Here is a 16,670-nt window from a genome sequence, read left to right as displayed (position 1 = left end):
CAGCAAGAACAGCAAGTGATCTTAACTGCTGAGCCATCTTCAGGTCTTCCTCCCAAACTTTTTAAACAGGGTATGTATACTTCTGGCTGGCTTAGAATTAGCTGTGTAGGCCAAGGCTGCCCTCAAGCTCGCAGAGCTCTACCTGCTTCTGCCTCCTAAATGCTGGAATTAAATCTAGTTATCACCATTCCTAGCTTCTGCCTTAAGGAAGGTAGGAAGGTAGATAGGTAGGTAGGTGTGTAGGTGTGTGTGTGTAAATACATTGTTTGAAATGTGTGTGTGTGTGTCTAAATATGTTATTTGAAATACTCCAAACACTTTATTCTGTTATGAAATGCATATAGTTGTAATACTGATTCACATTTATCTTGTGTGTTTTGTTCATGTTATTCTTTTCTTTTCACAATATGCTCTACTTTTTGTTTTGTTATTTTCCTAAGAATTTTGGTTTTCTTTTTGAAACAGTATCTCACTATACAAGCTGGAGTCATCATCTTCCCTTCTTATCTTCCCAAGTAGCTGTGCCACAATGCACAGCCTCGTGTGCGGCTTTTAATCCAGCAAATATACCTTCAATTTATATAGATGGATCCTTAAAATACCAAATGGGAAGCACCCCTTTGCTATTCACAAAATATACAGTTGTTCACTCTGAACTGTTTTGGGCTTTACCTGACTCATTCTAATTCAACCCTGTTCTCATGTCTTAAAAAAAAAAAATCATTTCTATGTTCATTTCACATCTTGAGATGGGATGTGTCTGTCATTCTGTCATTTACCCTCTTTTCTAGTTTAGATTTCTAGCTTGTCGTCTTAACTATGATTAGTAGCTGCTCCCTGACTATAGTCCTTTAAATTATGTTGGTTAATACTTTGCCGGCTGAAATGCCAAGTACAGACCCTAGTAGCCAATACTGTGCTCGTGTCCATACTAGTTGAAATCCTCCCCAAGTTTTTAATTTGTTATGTTTAGAGATCACAAGCAGGCATTTTCTTAATTAACAAACATGGTAGTTATATACTTCTCTTGCTAAAAATTACCAGCATTTTCATTTACCTCTGCCTTTGGCTCAGCTGATTCATTAGAGGTATCAAGTTGTTCCTTGGCCTGTGCCATCTGAGTCATCAACCTATCCATGTGAGATTGGATATCCGCCAGTATCTCAGTCACATGAGCTGTGGCCATTGCTTCTTGGATGTCCACTAAATGAAGGGCCTTCTGCTCCTCATCAGCAATCACTTTCTGAACTTTCTTAAATTCTTGTTGTATAAATAACTTCATCTGGTCTCGAGTTACCTGTAGAACACAGATACATAAGAAGTGTAGATTGAACATAACAAAGAATTGCAAAGGGAGAGGTTTTTTAAAATAGTGCTAGGTAGTCCTGCTCAAAAAACAAATTACAGTGGCTATTTCATTTTTAAGTCTCAAAAATATGCTCTCAACAATATTCTTCCAACACCTTTGATAAATTTTCTGGTAACCATTTTTATTGTTTAGGAACAAATTCTTTATCGTGTGTGTGTGTGTACATACATACATACATACATACATACATACATACATACATATGTTCCTTTGGATTTTATTTACATACCAGTAATACATAACTACTTTTTAAAAACTGTAATAGAAGAATACATAAAATGAAAAGTACAATTTCTAGCTAGATATGGTGGTTTATAACTATAATCTCAGCATGCCAGAGACTGAGGCAGAGGAATGTCAAGAATTCAAAGCCAGCACATTAGCAATGAGTTCCAGTACAGTTGGGCTATAAAGAACTCTGTCTCAAAAACAAACAAAAAAGAGGAGGGAAAGTTTGAACCAGGAAATGGTACATGCCTGAAACCTCAGTATCTAGAAAGCAGATGTAGGAGGATCAAGGTTTTGAGGCCATGCTGGTCAATATAGTAAGACTGTCTTGAGAAGTCAAAATACAACGACACAATAGTTCAGTAGTTGTTCTACTTATTCTATATGGTTACTCACGTATACATAAATGTTTCTATAAATGGGTTAGAGTGAACATATGGTTCTACGTCCTGTTTTTCCTCTTAAAATGTTAGTGAATACAGACAGCACCTTCATCTTTTCTATTACTTTTTACCACTTGCAGGATATAAAGAAATATATCCTATTCATTCTTCTCATAAGAGAAACATGCAATTTCTAACTTTTTCCTTTTACAGACAACACAACAATGAATGTCTGAGGAATATCTCTTAATATTTACATTTACATGAGTGTCTTCAGAGATCTCCTAAATCATTAAGCCATTTCATACATATGCTAAAGTTATTGTGAAGCTGCCAAACTACTCTCTGAAAAGGATGGAGCAATTATGCAATACTGTGTGAAAGGAAGGATTTCTCTACAACCTTATCAATACTGGGAAATATCAAACTTTTACATTTTTCAATGTAGTAGGCAAAAATGATACTATCTTATTTTCCTACAACTATAAACCAAACACACACCCCCACACCCACACACTCGAGTGTGTGCACACAAACGCAAGCAGCTGACAGTGTATTTGGCTAAGAAATGAGAAAGGCAAACAAAATAAAAACCTATAAAAATAAGTTATTTTAAGAACTCTGTATTTTCTTATTTTGCTTTACTGTTTTTGTGGTGTTAGGGATCAAACCAAGAGCTTTACACATACAGGGCAAATGCTCTACCACTGAGCTACATCTCCAATTTCATCAGTGTTTTTAAACAACTATCCATATTATGTGTACCTGAGATAAGCAGCAGGGAAAGGACCTGGGAGGTATTTCATTTGTTAAAGTACTTGCTGTGTAAGCATGACAGCCTAGATTTGTATCTCCAGCACTCCTGGAGCAGGAGCTCCTGGGGCAGGAGCAGAGGTGGCACAGGGAAGACAGACAGATCCTGGACCTCACTGGCTAGTTTAAGAGAAAAAATGAGCTCCAGGTACAATGAGAACTCTTGTCTTAAAAATAAGGTAGGGGTGGAGAGATGGCTCAGTGGTTAAAATGCTTGTCCTGCAGGTATGAGGAACAGAGTCCAGATCCCCAGAACCCATGTAAGTGTCAGATAGGCATAGCGTCTTGCCTATAATCAATCATAAAGCTTAGAAGGTAGATACAGAGATTAAATATCTGAAAGCTCTGAGTTTAACTGAGAGATCTTGCCTCAATGAATAAAGGGGTGTGAGACTAAGAAAGATTTCTCATGTCAACTTTGGAACTCCACATGCATACACATAAACATATACACACATGCAAACATGCATATACACACATATATATACAACATATACAATTCTCATGAAAAATCAAAACAGTAAGAGTAATTAAACACTGCACACCAATTTCTGCACATACACACTACACCCATGTGCACATATACATATAACACACACACAATGAAGAAGTAGAACTATAAGTGACAGGAAAAGGGTGTATCAGGAAAGTATGAGGGAAGAAGAGGTAGTTATTGCCTATGAGAACTTCTCTTATAGATAAGGAAACAGACACAGAAATAAACTTGTAGGAGAGGAAGAGACTTCAATCTTTTTGTTCTCAGTCTGGTAAAGTTTTCATACAAGTCTAGCAGGGGAAAAAGACCACACTGGAAAAATGTAAGAAAGAAAACAGAAAGACTGAAAATAGGGGAAGGAGATATTAGCTTATTAGAAACTGAATGAAGATTGATGAGGTCTTAAGCAGCTTTTTAAACAATGCCATAAAGATCCCAAGGTAAAAGAATGCCTGTATGCCAAGTTGCCAGGGACATACCAACTGGCTAAGTGATCTAGGCCCTGCAGAATTCAAATGCTTTTGTAATTATTTTATATTTTTATTTTAATGTATGCATATCAGTGCTGCTGTGATGACCATCAGTACATTTCTACTTATTAAGATACATTAACTGTTTACTGATCTTGGAGCTTCTCTTAAAAACTAAATCTAGAAAGTTTTCACAAAGAGATGAACTTTTCGGAATGCCTGATACTCTCTCTAAATATTTTTAGTGGTTTCATGTGACTGAAAACGACAATTACGATATAAAATGACTGCAATCTATTTGACTAGACCTCACATACACATGTAGCTGAAAAGTTAGGAAGCTAGCATCACAATCAGGAAAACTGGGTCATAGGGGAGGCAAATTAATCCTAACTTTTAATAATTAAATTCCTCATTTCCTGTTGCTTTACATAGTTCTTCAACAAGATACTTTGTCTTATCCAAAGGAAGTGGAAAATAAGAGTGCAGAGCAGAATAATCTATCAAGCCTTTATGCCTTCCTCCTACTTCCATCACCACTAATTAACTGATGGATATTCTTCAACCTAGTTCAAAGAAATAACTTGAGTCCTGACATTCACCTTACTCCAGGGCCTAAGGAAGAGCCAACCTGAGAGGGGGCATGTGGAAGAATGGGTGCTCTGGGCAAGTACTCCTGCCTTCTAAACTTCCTTCCAGTTATTTCACCTTCATCAAACCTCTATCCTAGGGGGGAAAAAATCTCAAAAACAATGAACACTTCATGCTGATTCCTATTATCTGGAAGTCTCCTATCTTCTTCCTGAGTGGGTTTATTGGTACTGCTTCAGCCAGTCCTAAAGTCCCCCATGAATGTCAGTGATAGTCTCACTATATGTGACGTCTATAAAAAGGGAAAACTCTACAAACTCAGTAAGGAAGGTAGATGGACAGAATGGTGAAAATGGAATCTGGAGGCTGCTTTCTATATAGCATCTACTAAACTATCAAGGCTTACTCCAACCAAAATCTTAGTGTGAAATCTTAGAGGATAATAATACAAGGTGGAACTTGTATTATTAAGAGAAAACTATGCCTCTTCCTCTTTGAAGTGCATACTTAATAAGGCACTGAGTATCTTCAGGAAAATGTTACCCAAGGGACTTGGTCCTTAACACAAAAGTTATAAAAGGAGCATTCTCTCTTTGGTCAACTGGTTCCCAATATGCTAAAACCATTAGCACTTCCCTTATGAGCACAATCCTCTATCTGCTTATGGCTGCATTAGTGTGCACTGTCTATAATTTGTAAACAGTGGTTGTTAATTTATGTATGGTCTGAACATGATAGAGAATACCTATAGGTGACCTGATTTTATAGTGACAAAAGGGAGCTCTTGGGAAGAACAGTCATGATGTCAAGTTTTGAAATTCTGCTTTGTTCCAATACCATAAGTTTTCTGCTAAACATATTGCCTTTATGATTGCTCAGGTCCCTCCGAAATTTTTTGGAGAGCTCACAACCCGGCTCCGATAGTATGTACCAGGTGGCCTCAAACTCAAGATATGCCTGCCTTCCAGTACTGGGATTAAGGCATAGACCCCTCCCGGTGGTGCGGAGTTCATTCCGGTCCCCACCAGGATAAATAATTTACATCTTAAAGAGTTAAATCTTATCCCAGAATCTTCCTGTATAAGGGGGGGGACCAGCATTCTCACAACATTCCTACACATAAAACCTTGAATTAAGAAACTTGTACTTAAAACAATATCCACTCAAAGTATCTGACATGGACTAGGAGCTATTAACTCCTTGCTAGCTGAACTACAGGAAATCAGGTTTTATTTCTTTTTATTAATTACAGGTAGCTTTAAAAGAACAAGAAAGACAAGCACTTGGCCTTCAATATACATGATTCAATGCTTTCTCACAAAGCACTATGCCCATAGTCAAAATTCTCTGTCTCTGCCCCCCCATCTCTCACACAGTATGCAATTTAGATCCCCAGCAGCCCAAAAAACAAACAAATACCCCAATCTTCCTTAAACCAGCATTCTCACCTTCCTACATGGCTCCAGAGAAAAGCAGCCATGTGCTCTTCTTCTCTTTTCTCCTTCTTTTCCTTTTTTTCCTCCCAGAGACTATGAGTCAAATTCTCTGTCTCTGCCCCTCCATCTCTCACACAGAGAGACAGAGAGAGAGAGAGAGGGAGGGAGGGAGGGGGAGGGAGAGATGCTGCACTTCTCTAGCTCCCTCATTACCAACTTCATCTTTGCAATGCTATATGCTATTCGCAGGTGACTATGATTGAAAGTTTTCAACCCTGTACCATTGAGACTTGAAGCTAGTAATTCTTGCTGGGGGGGGGGGGGCTAAGTCATTGTTATGATCCTCTCTGCCTCAGCTGTGACAACCAAAAGTGTCTCTGGACATTGCTGCAAGCAATGAGAAACACTAGACTTTGCTTTCATAATTTCATCCCATCTTTGGAATGCAATTATTACTCCCTTGAGAGAAGGCCCTTTATGCCTGGATTTTTTCTCCATGCAACTCATCTCAGTATTCCTCTTGATTCATGAACTTCTCCATCTGGACACATTCCTATTACCTAAGCCATCATCACACTTCAAGCCAATTCACCATCCCACTCCTTACCACCTTTGTTTTTCAGTGTCTCTTGTGTTAGGGACCATCAGAAGCACTCCGTGTGAATGAATTCACTTAGCCCTCACAGAATTCACTTAGCCCTCATAGAGGTAGCTATTATTTATACTTATTTTACAGATGAAGAAACTGAGGTGAGAAAAGAAATCTAACCCTGTCCCAAGTTAAGTGGCAAACTGGAGTTTAAATTTGATGTGCCCTCTTACCTGACGTTCAAAGTAAGGGTATTTAGGCAGTATCCAGGATACCAACTCAGGTCAGTTTTTTATCTCCCTTCCCAGGTCTTGCATATAGCAGTAGGCAACTGGTTCTGAGGGAAGCCACACTACCTCTGACTTTCTATAGCACTTTCTATAGTATAGCTGAAGGTTCCACCCATCTATGAAAATCCCCTTCTTTCCTTCCTTAGCATTCCCCTGCCACTGATCTTCATTAACCACCCAGACCCATACTTTAGCTCTCCATTTCAGCTCTCCCTTGCCCATTCTATTGAGGCCCTTTAATCTAGTTGTAGTCTCCCCACCACCAACTTTCTACAACAAAATTAAAGTGACAAGGCATTTGATTTGAACCTCTGATTAGAATTCTGCTACTATTTTCAACTATTATCTTGGATAGTTTTTGTTCCCTTCTCATCTCTCTTTGACCCTGAATTCTTACTTTTTTGACCTTGATTCAAACATCACCTTTGTTGCTTTCAGTGTTAATGACTATATGTATTCCTCGTTCTCACCATATAACAAGATAGCTTTGATGGTTTTTGACCTGCTTATACCTCCAACTTTCCAAACCACATTCTTTTGAACAATAACCCAAAATTTCAAATAAAATACTCTACCCTTCCTCTCTCTTCCTCTGGTATTTCTTCGCTAAGCTATGAATTCTGGTTTTGAGCTGTAAGTTATAGAACTCGCTACATATGATTATGCTTCTTCCTCTCTTTCCCACAGTTCGCCTCCCTCAACACAAACATGCATGCCTAAGCATACATATCAGAGGATAGTGTGTCTTGGAGGTGTTTGTTGTGGAGTATTAGTTTAAAATGTGTTACATTCATTTATACTATGGAATACTTGTTTAATAATGCAAAGATGTGTTTCATTCTTTCATATTGCATTTGTTTAACTCTGTAAAGCTGTGTTACTTTGCTAGTCTAAAATACCTGATTGGTCTAATAAAGAGCTGAACAGCCAGTAGCAAGGCAGAAGGGAGAGGATAGGGAGGGCAGGCAAGCATAGAGAATAAATATGAGAAGGAAGCAGAGGATCGAGAAAAGGAGAAAGGATGTCAGGACCTAACAACATAACCAGCCACAGAGTTAGAAGAAAAGGTATATACATTAGAGAAACGTAAAAGCACAGAGACAAAAGGTAGATGGGATAATTTAACTTAAGAAAAGCTGGCTAGGAATAAGCCAAGCTAAGGCCGGCTGTTCATAAGAATAAGTCTCCATGTATTTATTTGGGAGCTTGATGGCAAGCCCCTAAAGAATTTCAAAAACAGCAACAACAACCACAAAAACCAATTACAGGTTCTGGTACTTGAAAGGGCCCGATAAGCACATGAATTGAATCTGCTCATCAAATTAAGAACTGAACAGCAACTGCACACCCCAGGCACCCAAGAGAGACACGGTCACTTTGTCAAAGGATGAGCAGCCCTTAGTGAGATACATGAGCATCTAACCACTATGGATGCAGCTCTGCTGCCAAACATCTCCTCCTGGGACTGTTTTTCCTGTTGTCAGCTGCTGTGACTTTATTTTCTTGACAATTTGATGTGTAACTCAGTGACATGCACTGAAATGGATGAGGCCCAAAGCAGGTCACTGGGGATGCTGTGTTCATATTGACTTGACATTACTGCTTGCTCTTAAGATGCTACTCTCTTTGCCTGACTGACCTCAGAGTAGTAACAAAGACCACACTTACAAACTTCTAGTATCACTTCTGAGAACAGAAAAAAAGAATTCTGGATGACCTGCACTCCAGGACTATAAAGTAGAAGGAGTCTTCAGAGACATCCTGAACCTATAAAAACTGAGACGAGTGCTTCTAGTCTGTCTTGTTTTCCCTGGACCTGGCATAATCTAGAAAGATAGCTACTGGTAATAAAGTGGGAGGTATAAAAAGACACTAAAAGGCTGTGGGGGTAACCATACACAATTTATAATATTTTTGAGCCCATCACATTTGTATATACAGAGAAGACCTATTCTATCTGTTGAAGACTAAACCAATTTTAAAAGGACTCACCTCTTAACTCAGGTCCAGAAAGAAGAACACCAAGTGTTCTCCATCATATGTGGATCCTAGCTTTGAATTTTTAGATTTGTATGTATAACTTAAAGATCTATGAGCTCAGGAAACTAAACAGATTCAATGAGATGGAGAAGGGGAGGTGAATGAGCAGAGAATAGAGCACACATATGAAAGTACATGTTGAAATACCAGAAATTAAAGGTTTAAACAGGGGGAGAGGGTGGGAAACAGGGGACAGGATGGAGTGGTGATTTGGTTAACTCAAACTAAGGATATAAGAAAAACACCTAAGGAAACCCACTACTTTGTAACCTAATTAAATATTAGAAAAAAGAAGGAAAAGAGGAGAGAGGAGGAGGAGAAGTCCATGCAAATACTGAGGAAAACCAAAAAATTATTAGGTTATACTTTAAAGACCTCTACTCCATAAAATTGGAAAATCTAAAAGAAATAATTTTCTCAACTGATACCATTTACCAAAATTAAATCGAGATCAGATAAACAATTTAAATAGACCTATAATCCCCAAGGAAATGGAAGCAGTACTTAAATGTCTCCCAACCAAACAAAGCAACAAAACAAAATCCCAGGGGCAGTCTGTTTTAAGGCAGAACTCTGCCAAACTTTCAAAGAAGAGCTAGCTAAAGCCAATGCTCCTCAAATTATTCTGCAAAATAAAAACAGAAGGGACACTGACCAAATCATTTTATGATGTCAGTCACTTTGATACCCAACAAAGAAAGAGAATTAGACCAATTTCCCTCATGAATGTTGATGCAAAAAATAATATAATGCTTGCATACCAAATCCAAGAACACATTAAAAAGATCATCCACTATGACCAAGCAGGAGGCTGTAACATGAATTAATAAAAGACTCAGAGACAGATATTGGGGTTCAAACTCAAGATCAGGGAAGCAAAGCAGTCGGCCACTAGCTCTCAACTCTAGCTCAGGCTGGAAGGGCTGATCCACAAGCTCTTCACCAAACCTCAAACTGCTGCCTCTCCTCAGAATGCCTGGAGAATGAATGATCTTATCTTCAGTGTGGCTGGAGAATAAATGTTTTCTACTGATTCCTAATACTGACTTATATACCTCATGAGTCCTGGGATTAAAGGTGTGAGCTATAATTTTCTTTTAGACTGATTCAATCTTGTGTAGATATGGGCGGCTTTGGACTCAGAGATCCTCTACCTCTTAATCCCAAATCCTAGGATTAAAGGTGTGTACCACCACCTGCTAGCTTCTGACCGCTGGGATTAAAGGTGTGTGCCTGGCTTCTATAGCTTGTGGCTGACTTTCTGAATCCTCAGGCCAGCTTTAATAAATCACAAATTATTTATCTTTACAGGAGGCTCCATCCCAGAGATGTAGGGATGGTTCAGAATATGAAAATCAGTCAATGGAATCCACCATATAAACCAACTGAAAGAAAAACAAAAACCCCTCCATGATCATCTCACTGGATGCCAAAAAAGCCTTTGACAAAATACAACACCCCTTCATGATAAAAGTCTTGAAAAAGAGAAGGGATACAAGGAATATACCTCAACTTAGTAAAGGCAATTTACAGCAAGCCAGTACCGACAATGAATTAATTAAATGGAAACTCCACCAAAAAGCAACCCCACCAAAAAGGGGGGGGGGGTTGGAGGCCGCTCACCTCTCAACCTCCGTTCTAGTTGTCTTTTACCCAATTATCTTCCATACAAGGTCAATTACTTGTATATTAGGGACACTCTATCCCCCAAAATAACTGCATACAACCAGGAACCAGAAGGACACTTGATACAGAACTGTCCTTTTCCAGGTCCTCTTTCCTGGACCGGGCTCACAATGATAGAACCCAGGGCTCCTGATGTACTAGAAAAATGTTTTTCAGGACTGGTTCTGCTAGCTACTTCTTGAAGCTTGGCAAATAAAAATTTATCTGTAAAGTAGGATAATAGCACTCTCATAAGATTTTTTTAATGACTTTAGCATAAAATAACACATTGTTTAACAGAGTTGTGTACTCTCCAGGCACACAGGCCAGTGAGAAATCTGCTGCTGAGAGATAGCAGTATCTGAACAGTCACTGTAGGTGTCTGTGTGATACTCATTGGGCTCTCATAAGGAGCTCCTTGTAATTTTCGGAAAGAGAGACTCCACACTTGGGGGCTGAGATTCTAGTTTCCTGAGAACACACAGGAAAATCTTTCTTAGAAGCAGGGACTGCAATATAGAATCTCTTTGACTTAGGAGCCGCAAGTTGTTAGGAAGGAATGCCCACCTTCTCTTTGACCTCACGGAGCATCCTCTCAGACAATCTAGACTACAATAGCAGCAAAGCAGATCATGTAGGAAGGACACCGTCACATTCTGCTCTTCAGCACCTATACAGAATCTGTGGGCACAGCAGTCTTCAATCTCGCAGATTGCCTCTTACGCTATTTCCTTTTCTGTGCAGATGGAAACCCTATTCCTTTCCTATGGGAAATTAGTAGCCTGTGTTGTTTAACACATCTTCATAGACGAACTACCACTATCTTCAAGATTCCAGCAGGACTTGTTCACCAAAGACCATCACAGCTGGGCTTGTTGTCTTTTGATATTCCCTCTTGGAAAGGGGATGGGGAGGATCATGAAAACCTTGCTTGAATAAATTCTCCCAACTAATTGTATGGGTCTGTGGGAAAGGCCTAGAGGTAGGGAATATAGGTGGTGAATGATGCAGAGAAGAGGCTCCATCTATGCAGCTATAGGGCTATTGTAAGTCACCTGCTCTGTAAGGAAGTCTAATATACTTATTGGTTCCCATACTGATTTCCTTGCGTGAAGTTTAGTAGAACTGTAACTTGGTTTGTCACTGAGACCTTAGGAGGAGGTGTAGACATTACTCATGTCTCTTTTTGAGGGAAGGAATTTTAGCAACATCTGAATATCCAAGAACCAAGAGCCACAGTGCTCATTAACTAACATGCTTTTCGGGTCCCCAAACACTATGATACCAAATGCTCACTCATTGTTCCTCATTTCCTCAAGAGTCTCCATTTTGAGGCCTAGGGTTGTAACTCAGTGATATGGTGCTTGCCTGGCATATACAAGGTCCCCAGTTCATCCAGCACCTCAAAATAAAAATTTCCATTTTCAGATTATTAGTTACAACACAACATAATTAACCCCACTACAGAGATAAAACTGAATGAAGGCTCCAGTACACTGATAGGTGACAGGTGCTGTGCTATGTGGACCAGGTCATCTGACTCTTTCACCATAAAAGGAAAGGAAAATATGTCATGTTTGATATAATTGTTTTATCCTAAAAGTATGAATTTAAACTCTACATTGGAATATATTCCTAATCTACTTGTATAGGTAAATTGTCAATACTGTCCTAAGATGCTACATAAAAATCATAGAAAAAACTTACCAGCATCATAAGCTCCCTGACTTTTCATAATTTATTTCCTCAGTTTTTATTTTAACCCTCGATCTAAATGCTGAGAAAATCAGAGAAATTATCCTCAAATTTTATACACACACAGCCTTACAAGCATCTATATTCAGACTACAGGAGACAGAGTTGCACACTGAAGACTTGGTTTTAAGTTATCAAAAAAAGTATCTCTTTGTTGAGTATACTGTAATTTTATTTCTTGAAAGGTTTAACTTATCAGAAAAAGGGGAGGGAAAGTAGTTGAGTTGCTGGCTCTTAAATAAAAGTCTAGCTGGTTTTATCACTGTTATCACAGAAGAGTTTTATATCTAGGTTCCCAGGCTCCTAAATTAAATGTCAAATACAATCCTACACTCAAAACATGAAGCATGGCTGCTATGGAGGAGTATGGACAGCTCCACTCCCCTGTCCCCATTAGCTGTGTAATCAGCCCCTGTAAGCATTCAGCAGAGTAGATTCTCAAGTCTCCCGTCAGTGAAGAAAGGAACAAGGGCAGACATCACAATACATTGGTTTCATTAAGACCTTTAATACTCAGTTCCTTTGTTTTCTAACAATGCTCCAGCTTACCTGGTGACTCAAAAAATCATTGCTACCTTACTTTTAAAAAGCCTTTAGTCTCTCTCCATTCGGTGCCACTCCCCACTTCCTCTGTGCTCTGGGGGACTTGTCCCTTCCCGGTTCTGTGAGGGACTTTATATGAATCTCTTAGAATACACCTTGTGTAGGAGAAAGCGAGGGGGAGGAAAGGAAAACACGTGCCACCAGGAAGATTGAGCCCGGTTAGGAATAGAAGTCGAGAGAGAGAGAGAGAGAACATAAAAGAGGGAGCCAATATTGTTTTGAAGATAAAATTGAACACAAAGAAAGGTCTAGAGAACTACAAGACTGCTGCCAACTAACAATTTGAGCTTCCGTGGAAAGGCTACCATAAAAGCCCTTCCCGGAGAGTGAGATCAACAACTAACTTACCAATGGAGCCCTCAACTAATGTCTGTTGGAAACAGGAGCAAACACCCATACATAAACACTGAGTCGAAGTAGAACCCAAATGCAGATGGAGAGGACAAGACCAGGCGCAGAAACACATAGAGACAGCTTACCTGAACAAGGAGGAGCTAACAGCCCCCAGACTGATAGCTGGGAAGCCAGCATGGGACTGACTCAGGCCCCCCTGAATATGGGTCTCAGCCAGAAGGACTGAGCAGTCTAAGGGACCTCAGACAGTGGAGCCAGGATGTATCCCTGGTGCACAAAAGGACCTTGCGAACACATCCCCCATGGAGGGATAACTGCCTTAATCTAGAGACAGGAGAGAAGCCCTAGTCTCTACTTCACATGGCCTGTCAGATCTACATGACCCCAACTGGATGGCATTCCCCTACATATGGAATTGGGGTGGGGGGAATGGCAGGGGAGGGTGGTTAGAGTGCATGTGAGAGGGCAGTGAGGGTAAAAGGGAGGGAAGGAGAGAAGGAGGGAGAGAGGGAGAGGGAATTGGGATTGACATGTAAAATAATAAATTAAATTAAAAAATGCTTTGACTCCAAAATTTAAGTTGAAGGACAAGTTACTGGGGAAAAGGATTTCTATTTTTGTTTCCACAGAAAATGAAAAGCTGTGGATTCCTTCCAGACTAATGTGGTTTGATCAAGCCAGACCGCCTGAAACAGAGTACCAGGTGATCCTACATTCAAAACAGCTGGACAAAGCAGCCTTACAGACTACAGCCAGGATTTCTGCATCTTCTTGGAATCCCCCATGACAGCGCCCCTTACCAGCAGGAAGTAGTTTGGAAAGAATGATACCCAAATTCCCAAATATTGTCTATGTTTGTTTTCATTTAAATGGACTTGGTAAAAAAAAAAAAAATATATATATATATATATATATATATATATATATATATATATATATATGCCTGAGTCAATGTATGTAGAAGTTCCTTATGATTTTGGAGACCCCCACCAAAAAAAAAAAAGAGTTACAGTCAAAGGGTAAAGCTGCAGGGGAAACAAGAGGGAGTAGGGGGAAAAATGAAGACTCATGGTGGCATTTATTTTAAGGTAGGAGTACACTACCTGGTGTGACTCTTAAATGAAACATCGCTACTTTTTCTTTTGACACCGGGCATTTCTGCTAGAGAATTTGGTCCAGAACAGCACAATAGATGCTATGCAATAGAATCTTACTTCTATCAGGAATACTGATACACAGCTATACACCCAAGGCAGATATATCTGCCTTGACTTGCATGAGCAGAGAGCTATGCTGAACAAGGCCAATTACTTGACTGTCAGACCAGGCCTGCAGAATGAGCCTGCCAGCCACACCAAGAGTTCCCAACAATGAAAATTTAACTGCATATCATTATCACTCAAAGAGTTAGCAATGACCCTTAAAATCTACAATCTATAAGTATTACTAAGCCTGAAAAGTGCTAATTAATCCAAATACAGAATCTAGTTATCTTTAAGTGGGTGGCTCATCTTTTCTCATAAATGACTGAAAGGTCTTCTCAATTTGTGGGGAAGTAGCTGTCCCCAGATCCACTTATCCCCCCCCTTTTTTATATTCAGGTTATTAGTATATCCAGAGTTGTGGAACTATCACCACCATCCATCTCTGAGCCCTTCAATATCCCTCAAAGAAACCCCATGCCCCTCCCCACAGTCCTAGACAACACCAAGACTACTTTCTGTTCCTATAAATTTGTCCAATATGAACTTTTACGTAAGTAGACTCATACATTATCTGGTCATCTGTGAATAACTTTTTTAAAATGTATTTAAGGAATATGTTATTCCCAAATGTCAAGGACATGACACTCTAAAATATGACTGTAGAAGAGTGGAATAGGTTACCCCAAAATATGACTCATTATTAGATCATTTTAAGTTAATTTTGTTGTTATTGTCTAATTTTGTAGACAAGATCTCACTATGAAGCTCTGTGTGATTCCAAATTCACAGGAATCCTCTTGCCTCAGTCTCTTGAGTATGGAAATGACAAGCACAGTTCACCATTCCCAGCATTGACCTGTGATTATTTAGCACAAGAAAAAGTACCTTTTGGTGAGAGAAATTTACAAAGGAAATCTCTAAGTTCGTCCCCTTAGAAAGGGAAGATGCTTCTAAATCACCAGTGTATATGCACCATGCACACCTCTCCATCTTTGTTTACCAATCTATTTTGGGCTTCTTCTTGAACTGGCCTGTATCAATAATATTCACATGTCTATTCAAGCCCATTCACTGGGTTATATATGCAAATAAATTTTCATTTTTTTTTTCTCCTATTGATAAGTTTCTGTTAAAGGAGTTTCTCAATTAAGAACTCTGAACAGTAACTTTATTTTTTTTTTCCCTACATGATATTCCCAAGGGTACTTGATGGTATGGCATATATTACTTCATTTTTGACTGCTAAATAATATTTCACTGTAGACGTGCCACGACTATGGGATTGTTTCCATTTTCCAGACAAAATAACTAATGCTGCTGAGAAGATAAGTGTATATATTTTTATGCTTACCTGCTTTCATCTCTCTTACATATTTTTGCATATATAACAACAGAACTGCTGGATAATATAATTCACGGATTAGCCATAGCGGGACTGAGAGTACTTACCAAAGTGGTTGTACCAATACATACTCCAGTTATAATGCATGACTCATACAGTAAACTGCAGAGATGGGACCCTGAGAGCTGTTAGTCTCCCCTATCTCTGTTATACCTGGCTTGGTAAGTCTTGAATTTCTTGGTTCTGTTTCTTTATGTAAGAAGAGGGAGGACTGGATCAAGTGGTCAGCTTTACAAGGGGGCAGGCACTATTCTGTCACTATAAGTAGGACATATGGACCAGTTAGGACACTGATGCAATGAAGTAGGTGTTATATGACTAGGAACCCAATTCTACATTACATTTTCTCTGTTCCAAAAAACTTTAGACTACAATTGTTATATTTATCAAAATACATACAAAACAAAACACTGCACAGAATCTGTTCATGCCATCAAAAACCTAGGGCCTTATCAACAATAAAGGCGAATTGGCTTTCATGATTCTCGTACCCTAAACTGGGGTTCAAGGATCAATGTTTATTCAAATGATAAAAATGTATGCATTTATAAAGGTTGTTCACTGTAAAGGTCAGAAAACAAAACTACATATATAGTATATATGTGTTTGTTTATATACACACATACAAATATACACATATACACACACAAGCCTGAAAGGCAAACCATTAGTAGTTTCCTGTTTTAGCATCTCTTATTAATGTCACTGACCCTGTACCTTGGACTGGTCTAATCAGATCTTAAAACTACCACTGAACATGAAATGGCTCAGAATCAAGAACTAACATTAACAAAACCCCCAAACTTTATAATCCACGATGGGCAATGGAAGATTATTCTTTATTCTTTTTACTTTTCTGTATTTTTCAAAATGTCTACAGAGAACTCATATTAATTTTTGAATAGAGGGGAAAGCAAGGTCTCTTTTCTCATGGAAAAAGGGTAGGGCATAAGGAAGACGTGAAAGAGACTCATTTTCCCC

At 39.0% G+C, this 16,670-nt stretch overlaps 1 protein-coding gene across 2 annotated transcripts in view; it reads right to left on the bottom strand.

The window, feature by feature from the left end:
• The window catches only part of Trim44 (tripartite motif containing 44), a 98,909-nt gene that overhangs the window by 56,777 nt on the left and 25,462 nt on the right, over positions 1-16,670 (bottom strand). For both annotated transcript variants that reach the window (XM_051184088.1, XM_051184089.1), the window contains exon 3: positions 1,058-1,297. In XM_051184088.1, the coding sequence (XP_051040045.1) occupies positions 1,058-1,297 (240 nt within the window). The remainder of the gene's footprint in view (positions 1-1,057; positions 1,298-16,670) is intronic.

The sequence above is a fragment of the Phodopus roborovskii genome, unplaced genomic scaffold (assembly GCF_943737965.1).
Source record: "Phodopus roborovskii unplaced genomic scaffold, PHOROB, whole genome shotgun sequence".
In the NCBI taxonomy this organism is placed as follows: domain Eukaryota; kingdom Metazoa; phylum Chordata; class Mammalia; order Rodentia; family Cricetidae; genus Phodopus; species Phodopus roborovskii.
The sequence above is the reverse complement of the archived record's forward strand: the minus strand, read 5'-3'. Positions and strand labels throughout refer to the sequence as shown.